The sequence below is a fragment of the Pelobates fuscus genome, chromosome 10 (genome assembly GCF_036172605.1).
Source record: "Pelobates fuscus isolate aPelFus1 chromosome 10, aPelFus1.pri, whole genome shotgun sequence".
NCBI classification, from domain to species: domain Eukaryota; kingdom Metazoa; phylum Chordata; class Amphibia; order Anura; family Pelobatidae; genus Pelobates; species Pelobates fuscus.
This window is the reverse complement of record NC_086326.1, coordinates 93,031,763-93,041,756: the sequence shown is the minus strand read 5'-3', so window position 1 is coordinate 93,041,756 and position 9,994 is coordinate 93,031,763. Positions and strand designations below refer to the sequence as shown.

The window sequence follows — 9,994 nt, the reverse complement described above, 5'->3', positions numbered from 1 at the left end:
TTTCTGTTTTGTTTTTTTATTTGTTGTTGTTTGTTTTCTGAAATCTGTTCTGCAGGTGTTTTGGCACCGAATGGGTTAATCCCAGCTCAGTCCAGGCAGCCTGCGGGTTTGGCAGTGCATTTTCTGCCTGATAGATTTTGATTGTTCTGGCTGCTCCTTCCTTCTGCCCTTTTCACTTCAGTATAGTACGTATGTGAGTGTTTTTCCCCTGTGCCTGTCCCCTCCCCTGCTTGCTCCTGGCTGCAGTTTATTAATTAGACTGGGTGTAGCTGGATACCCATTTGCTGCTGGCTTCATTTGCTCTCTGCTTCACTTCAACTGAATGATCATCCCAGAAGCATCAGCAGCCTTCTTTATCATCAGTAGTGAACACTGAGTACAGCATCTCAGCTAAATGTGCTCTCAGGACCTTTGGTAGGTTTCTCAGAGCCTTATTTAACCCTGAAACCCAATACCTCCCATTCTCAAAATTCCCTGAACATCCTAACTAGTATTTAAGAAGCAGTCAGTCTCTGTTTAAACTGCAAGAAAACTAGCAACAAGCTGTTTTTTTGTTTTTGTTTGTTTGTTGTTTTTTGTTATCATTATAAGAGCATCAGACTGTGTGTACAGCTATAGAACCCAAGACAAGCCATGGTCCAGCCTTTTGAGGGTTAAGCTGGTATCTTGCAGCATCTTTGGAAGATTGCTAGTGATCAGGGGAGTGTGCATTACAGCTACATTGTAGCAACTTTAGTTCTGGTGCTTTGATTTGTGGTCCTGTCTTGTGACATCTAACCTGCTGCTTCTGCACACCTCAAGTTGTCTGTCTCCTTGTCCTCCAATTGAATCCAAGGAAGGGACATGCAGCCTGTTCAATGCCAATACACAGTGCAGCTCCTTGGTGCATGCTGAATCCTGTCCAGTGTGCTGATTGTGATGAGATAGATACATCCAGAGCTCAGCCTTGGTCTGGGCGCATCCACACCTTCTTCTGCTCTTGGCATCCCATCCCTTGTTCTGGGGAAGGGGCTGGATGCTCTTGGACAGCATGGGTCAGTCTAGCTGAGGAATTACAACATCCAAATCCAATTCTAGACCCTCTAGAATACTGCTCAGACTGGTTGCAGACACGCCCTGGACACACCAGAAGTGGACTGTTACTTACTGCTGGTCAACTTTCAACCACCTGCAGTGAACCAGGATGTTGGTCGGAACGTTGGCACTCTGCGTGCTCTGTTTATCTCAAGGTAGGCTGGGGATGCTTAGGTAATGGGGGAGTGCCATGCAATCATGTATTTTGACATTGAGCTTTGGTGATTTACAAAATATCCCATATTATTTAATTCAATTATTTTGCTCTTGGGCTTTTCAAAACATGCAGCCCTCACTTAAAAAAAAATAACAAATAAATGAAAAAACATGAACTAAACACCGCTGCAGTAGTAAGGTAGTGCAAAAATTAAATAATCAAGTATGATGTTATAGCATTGTCTCCTGGTTTCTTAATTGAGCTGCTCATATCTATTTCCATTTGCTTCTCCTGCCAATATGTGTTTTTTGGCAAGACAGTAGTGTTAACCACTTGGCTTCCAAGCTAATGCCTTTTATGTGTCCACCTTAACACTAACAGCATGATGTGTTGGCTTTTTTTTCTGTGTTTTTTAAGATGGACCTGAGTGATTTGTGAAGATGCTGTTTAGATGTTGTACCAGCTGTGATGAGTAACTGACTGTCAGGATACTGCATGTCACGTTGCAGATTTAATAGAGTTTATCACACTGTAACTTTGTTTGTTTCTTTACCTGTACATCCATAGATGGAGAGGCCAGTTAGCTGGATCTCAGATAAAAGCCCATAGCAGCTGCTAGTTTTAACAATGTAAACACACCAGGCTTGCTGTGTCATTATCACCATATGCCAGTGTTTGCTAAAAGCATGCATACAGGTGTATAAATCAGAGCTGGATCCTCCTGTACAGCCTTTATGACAACCTATTAAACCATGGATTCAGCAAGATGCAAAACTTTAGCACATGCTTAACACCTATTCATTTAACCCATACCCTGCCAGACACTTGCTGAAGTTATTTTGTCTGATTTTTATATATATTAAAAAAAAAAACAAAAAAAAAAAAACTGGCAATTACAGGGTTAACGCCTCATCCCTGTTAAAATAATCTGGACTATAATATATATATTTTTGTATTTTTTTTTTTTTTAAATGGAAGTTTTGCAAAAAAAAAAACTCCAGGTTACTCGGTGATCTCCAACTTGCCATTTCCGTTTCATCCTGTGTCATTAGAGATTTTATGGCTTGAAATGAATTTTATGGAAAGCGCCCTCTTTCCCCCCTGTGCACAGTCATTAACACCAGTGATTCATTAATACTCCTCTTTGTTGCCAATTTGCGTATTAACGTGGCTAATGACATATATCAAGGTGGCTAATGCTTTAGCATGAGCAATTTATTTATATGCATTTTTGCTTGCATATACTTTCAACATTATCGGTACAAGACTGTGTGTCATACATTGCATTGTCATTATTGGGAAACTACATTCTGTGAGACCTGTTTTGTCTAACACAAGTGAATCTTTCAATACATGAACCTTGAACTGCATATGGTTGGTGTAAAAACAAATTCTATGTATAACATACTCAGACCAGAACTACATTTTATACTTTTTTTTTTTTTTTTTTTTTGTAGTCAATGATGTTGTTTACGAATTGTGATCTGCCCCTTTACCTGTTCTAAATGTTAATACTATTACACATAGGCTGCCATGCCAAATACTTGTTACTGTACATTTGTATTCCATTATTTAAAGAGCTACAGATATTTAAAATAGTGTAAGAATTTGGTTAAAGTATGCATGGCTACACATAATTAGTTGAGAATTTTCTCCACAGTTTAGCATGTAATTACAAGCAACGTGATGTTTTGGAACATTAAAAATTGCAGGATTTTACAAATGATAATGGTAAATAAAGTGACAATATTCTGAATTTGCCAAAATAATCCCACTCACAAATTAGAAACATTGGTTAAATAAAATGTAACATACAAAGCAGCTCTCTTTTTTGGCAATCCAACCCCTTAAATATAAAGGTAACATTATATAAAAGCAGATCTGTAGTTCTTTGCGTTTTCATTAATGGAACAACAAACTGAATGTTGAACTGGAAGTTCTAACACAATTCAGATATTTTCTAATACACCTTTGCATCCCTCCTGTAGCAATCTACTCTAGGAACCTTTAAAACAAAGAAAAAATGTCTCATAGCTTTTCCTGATGTTTGCCCCTTAGAAAAATGGCTAAGGTGCTTATTGTAAAATTGTACAATTTCCTAACAGAAGTCAGGGGATGAACAGATCATTATTTAAAGTGGTTTTATTATTTTACCTACAAAAGCAATCTCTCCGCTTCCTACAGATTTAAAAAGTATGCAAACACAAAACTAGCTAAGTACAAACATTGAGATTCGGAATAGATTACTCCAAAAACAGGACCTAAAGTTATCACCTCTCTTTCCAAATGACTGTTTGCAGAACGTAATGTAAATAACGTGTGAGTTAGTTATTACAGTTTGAGGATCAATTACATTACAAGCACTGACAAAGTAACCCTGAATTTCATAGACATAACAGAATAGTGTTGCATGCACTGAAAGGGTTAATTAAGTATAACTTAATGCATGGTACTGGGGTCAGAAAAAATCCATTGGACAAGAGTCGTGACTTTGAGAAGTATTAATGCTTCTGCCAAACTTTTAAAGCATTTTTTTTTTTACTTGAGCTCCCCTAAAGTATATCTTGCTTAGGATGACTCCTAGTTAGGCGTTTTGGTTGTTAAAGGGCAACGTCACTACTTTTGGAATGTTACAACACTGAATACAATATTGAAAGTCCCCTTTATTGTGTTAACGGTCAGTTGTCATGTGATGCATGTTTTCTTAAATTTATATTAAAGATTTAACACATGAAGCCTCAGTCCAGTTTAAACAAGGCGAGAAAAGGGGAAATATTGTAAAAGAAGAGGAGAAACAGAAGCGTTGATTAATTTTTCCTATTCCCTATATGCTATCAGGTGCTAAACACAAAGCTTCTACCATGTCTGATAGAGAGCTAAGATGGAGGCGCCCAATTGCAGGTTAAAGAGATGTCTTTTTCTATTTTCTACATTTAATTTTTCATATCGCACATATACATATTTCTTAAATATATGGATAAGTAAACATAATGTTAAATACCCTGGAAAATGACAGTGCCCCTTTAAGACATCATCCTCCCCCGAGCTAAACTAATCCCAGTCCACTCTGTAGAAGAGGAATCTGGTGCTGCTTCATTTAAATGGCATTGTTAATGACCATTGATTTATTACATGGTAATGATTGCATTTGTCTATTTGTGTGCTTGTCCAATGACTGTGTGTGTGCACTGTATTCTCTCTTTACCATGTTGCAATTGATACATATTCTGTCTGCCTGAGGCAAAGATGCAATGATTTGACCTTGCCAAATGTAGTTAATGTGTGATCTTAGCAATGTCAAGCTGCTGTTTGACATCACATGGGAAATTAGAAGGCATTTATTAGGGTAGTTACTGTGTTGTATCACGTGCTCTCATTACGTTCTAGGGTGTGATGCATGTTACTGGACATGATGAGAAGACTTAACAAAAGGTCATTTTTATACCCACAATATCCGTTCAGTGGGAATAGAAAGTGCTAATAACTCAGTAATGAATGTAAATGGATACCTCCCCACTCCCCCTCGCACTCCCCCCTTTTTGTTTTGTTTTGTATTATCATAAAATACAGAAATGTAACCTCCCCACTGCCCACTAAAAACATTTCCTACCAAATTAACCAGATCTGATAATTCTTAGCCAGTCCTGATTTCCATTGCTTCCAATGCGACTACTACATAATGACATTATGAGTTATTGGAATCCCATAACCAGTACTAGGTCTGTTGAGCTTTTACATTCATTGTACTTCTACAGAAACACAGAATAAGAATTGTACATTTTCATTAAAAGTTTACACAATAGGCTATAATTGGAAACTACACGTTGTCATGTATACACTATCTTGTTCCACTCTTTCTTTTGGAAGTTGCAGATTATTTTATTAATCTGTATGGAAAACATCCAAACTCCACCATCCAATAAAAATATACACTTTATATGTGTTTGTGTTTAAAATACAAAAAAAGTTTTTCTACAGTTCTTTAAAATGTCATGGTGTCACTTATAGTGTGTCGAGTGCCGCTATGTTCACAAATTTCCACTAGCACATTCGAGTTATTTTTATAATAAATACCGTATTGCTACCATCTATAAAATGTGTTCATTTATCTGGGGTTTATCAAACTGAACCAGGAATTGTAGATAATTGACCTGGAAATTTCAAATTCTAGGCAAAATAGCCAGTTGGCGATTCTTTTCATGTTTGCTAATTTAACCTAGACATTTCAATCCCCCTGTTAATTCTTCACTGCCCTCAGTTAAGTGAATAACTCCAATTAAGCTCTCTGTGCATTTTAACTCAAAAGGGAAATGTTGACTTTAAAAGCCCAAAAGAATGTCATCTGCCAACACCAACCATCTTCAATTAAATGTTTTCTCTCCCCCCCCCCCCTTCATTGTTTCCTGCCACTGAAACTGTCACAACTTGTATTGTTTTGTTATATTGCAGTTTAAATGATGCCTCATGGAGTACTCCAATAGTAATCTATAACTTTATAATAAATACATCATTAACAAAACAAATTCCGGTGTTTTATTATATATATATATGTCGCTTTAAGGGACACTGGGATAATTCAATATAATATACTATTTAACTGATGAAGACTTATTTGCACAAACGCAACATGTGAAGAAAGAGAATTGGTTGGTGTTAACATGTTGGCAACGTTTATCCTTCATTGTTAACTTTATTATTTTATAGCGTCACTTTTACCACCACTACCTATCCCTGGGATGTATCCCAGGTGTACACAACCCACCCATCATGGGTAAAAGAACTTGGAAGCCTGTGCAAACTGTGATTTTTGGCCCCCTGTCTGCTAACTATCCAGGTTAAAATCCCATAATCGGGTATGAATTGGATAAAAAAGAGTCAACAGCAGTTTTAGGCAAATGGTTACTTTGTCCACATAGCAAACCATGCTGCCTTTCCATCTGTGTATTCAACAAAAACATCTTAATCCAAGAGTTTAGAAAATCTAGTTCCTTCCTGCAATTTAAATTTCCCATATTATATACGATACATATTATATACGATACATATTATATACGATACATATTATATACGATACATATTATATACGATACATATTATATACGATACATATTATATACGATACATATTATATACGATACATATTATATACGATACATATTATATACAAAAACACTGCATATGATCACATATTATTTGGCTAATATGGTGTTAGTGCGATCAGAAATAAAGGAAAAAATGAAATCAAACCTGATCTGCATACTCATTAGGAACTGTACTGGTTTAAATCTGCTGCATTTTGTCTTGTTTCCCAAAACCTCCTATATGTTGTAAACTCGCAGGCCATCTTGCTATATACTTTATAAAAAGCGTTAAATGTGCCAGGTTTAGGTTTCCTGTGCAGAGCTGTCCTTACTTTTTTGTTAGTTTGTCTATACTTTATTCTGTGAAACACTTACTGTTAACACAATGCAGCTCTTCGGAGACATTTGACACATAATACATTCAAACCGTAATAATCGCGACAACATAATTGAATCGGTAACCCAAAGTGAGCAAGGAGGAAAAATGTAGCAAGGGTGAATTTAAGTTTGATGGCTGTACAATTTTATGGAGCGTATAGAAGTTCCTGTAAATAAATTAGTGAGGAGATGGGCTGGAATGAATGATTCCAGACAAAGTGCCAACCTTGCTCTAACAGGTTAAACGAAATGGGCAGGTTAGTGATTAATGCATTTAAATTCCCACTTTAGTAAATAACCCTATTTGTGCTTTGAGGGTGACTGTAGAGTGTAATTCTTGACTGCTCTATCTACATTTACTGTAATCGAGAACAGGCAAGGGTAGATTTTAAGGAAAACAGGCAGTTTAATTTTTCCCTCTAAAACGGTTTTGCTTTAGTAGAATGACGTTTGAAAAATAAAACCAATTTCTCTGATAAAATAGGCGCTGCATGGCCTAGTTGTGTACCTGGATGATAAACAACCTGTTCTACAACTTCCAACAGTAAAGGATAAATGTCCACCTGGGATTTCATGCTGAAACAGATTTCCAAAAGCACATTCAATGATTCTTTCTAGGTTACTGAAACAATCCCTTGGGGATTTTAGGGTTTCCTGCCAATGGCAATTAAAGTGACTTTACCAGTACATCGTGTTTACAGTGAAAAGTCGAACGTAGGGAGCAATCTTCCGTGTTACTAGAACTTTGGGCGAACTTGTATATTAAGATGCCCCTACTAAGCACAAGCCTGTGTATGACATAATCATCATCTCTATAGCCCATCCATTTTCGGTATATGACATTGAGGGATCAGAAGACCGAACAGGTCCCTAGGAGGGAAATAAACAAAACACATACACAGGTCGGTTTGTAATGTATCAACAAAAAGTGTGCTATAGCCCAACTAAACATTTCACTTTTAGAAACAAAAGCAGAGTTATTTAAAAGGTTTTCGCGTCTTTATGACATCACATGCAAATGTATTTACATTTGGGATGTCATTGCATACTGTGCCTCCTAGTTATACTCCGGGCCGGATTAACATAGGGGCTGATGGAGCTGCAGCTCCAGGCCCAGGCCCATGGAATAGGCCCATTGTTAAAAAAAGAAAAAATATATATATTTTTTTTTTTTACAGACTACTCTTAGGTTTACCACCTGACTGGTATTTTAAGGCACAGCTAGTATTGGAGGCTGCCTGGCCATGATGGCACTGCAGTAATACCAGCAATACAAATGCAAATAATTTTCTCCGTATAAACGGAGATTACTCTGCAATACCAGTGTGGCGAAAGTAACTTCGCCACTGCTTTTTGGAGGAGCCTGGTTGCCCGCCTCCTACCTGCTGACTATGGCCCCTGGTAAATTTGTACTTTGAAATAACTGATTTGGGCATGTTGTATTATATTATGCTGCTACTGGCCCTTTAAGAACCATCTGGAGACATACTGTGGAGTTACTGGGTGGCCACCATTTCATGTATCAGAGGCACATGGTGAGAACAATGGATGAAGCACATGGTGAGAACAATGGATGGTGGCCATTTTAACTCACAAATATTGTTGTGACTTTTCTACACGGTGCCACCTCGACGGTATTTGGTACACAAAGACATCGTGCAGTAGTTTTACACTATACAACAGGGGACACATTATACAGTAATTATTTTTTATATAATCTGTATATGTTCTGCGGAATCTGCATTAAACTGTATCTTCCAAACTACTGAATGGATCTGGGTGAATTTTGGATATGTGGTTCACCCAGATCCCCTGGTTCTGAGGATATACTTTATATGGGGTTATTGCATGTTTTGGGGTCCCTGTGATATGTTTTATAAAACTGTATTCCTCTGCCTGTGATAATGAGATTACCCATTGTGTTCAGTAATCATATTACAGGCAGAGGGGAGGATTTTGTGTGGGAGTGTCTGTGTGTATTGTACGGATTGATTGGTTATTTTATACCTCCCTGTGGGCGGTCACTGTATGTACCAGACCGTAATAAAAATCAGGCTGGGTGTGCCAGCACAGTCAGTTCTTCTTCACCCTCAATCTAGAGTCCTGTCTCTTATTGGGGAATTGCTATATCACTACAAGGGATTGCTATGTTCTGCATGCTCCCTTGGATAATCACTTCTAGGCTCACTTCACTCTCTTGGAGGAGAGGTTCACCCACTGGAACCTGGAGCCTTGTCGTAGGTCCAGGGTGGGTAGGAGACGGAGACGGTCTATGGTGGTTGTGGTGTCTACGGAGTGCTTGGAGTCCTCTGTAAGTGCTAGGAGCATCCTTCAACGGAGGTACCCAGTTGGGGAGCCAGGCGATCCGTTACAACCAGCACCGGCCAGTAGGGGTCACTATGTGTGGAGAGAGGCACCCTGCCTCTCTCTACTCACTGATCCGCGGGGGAGCAGCTACACAGCACAGAGAGTCCAGACAGCAGCTCCCAGCCTGCAGAGACAGACTAAAGCTCAGGTATGTGAAGGATGGGGGGGAAAGGCAGCAGAGAGACGTGTCCCCATGTCTCTGTGTCCCCATGACTCCCAGCCAGTGTATCAGTGTCCCCATGTCTCCCAGTGTCTGTGTCCCCATGTCTCTGTGTCCTTAGTGTCCCCATGTCTCCCAGTGTCCCCAAATGTCTCAGTGTCCCCATATCTATGTCCACAAGTGCCCCATGTCTCCCAGTGTCCCCAAGTGTCTGTGTCCCCATGCCTCCCAGCCAGTGTCCCTGGTGTCTGTGTCCCTATGTCTTTCAGTGTCCCTAGTGTCTTAGTTTCCCCAAATGTCTGTGTCACCATGGCTCCCAGTGTCCCCTAGTCTCCCAATATCTGTATCCCCGTGTCTCTGTGTCCCCATGTCTCTGTGTCCCCGTGTCTCTGTGTCCCCATGTCCCCGTGTCTCTGTGTCCCCGTGTCTCTGTGTCCCCGTGTCTCTGTGTCCCCGTGTCTGTGTCCCCGTGTCTGTGTCCCCGTGTCTGTGTCCCCGTGTCTGTGTGTCCCCGTGTCTCTGTGTCCCCGTGTCCCCGTGTCTCTGTGTCCCCGTGTCTCTGTGTCCCCGTGTCTCTGTGTCCCCGTGTCTCTGTGTCCCCGTGTCTCTGTGTCCCCGTGTCTCTGTGTCCCCGTGTCTCTGTGTCCCCGTGTCTCTGTGTCCCCGTGTCTCTGTGTCCCCGTGTCTCTGTGTCCCCGTGTCTCTGTGTCCCCGTGTCTCTGTGTCCCCGTGTCTCTGTGTCCCCATGTCTCTCAATGTCCCCATGTCTCCCAGCCA

General features: G+C 39.8%; 1 protein-coding gene across 1 annotated transcript in view; it reads left to right on the top strand.

Annotated features, from left to right (window-relative positions):
* The first annotated feature begins 336 nt into the window (after positions 1–336).
* Positions 337–9,994, top strand: part of RET (ret proto-oncogene) — an 84,055-nt gene continuing 74,397 nt past the window's right edge. Inside the window, exon 1 of the mRNA XM_063434067.1 lies at positions 337–1,229. Within this exon, the coding sequence (XP_063290137.1) occupies positions 1,184–1,229 (46 nt within the window). The 5' untranslated portion in view covers positions 337–1,183. The remainder of the gene's footprint in view (positions 1,230–9,994) is intronic.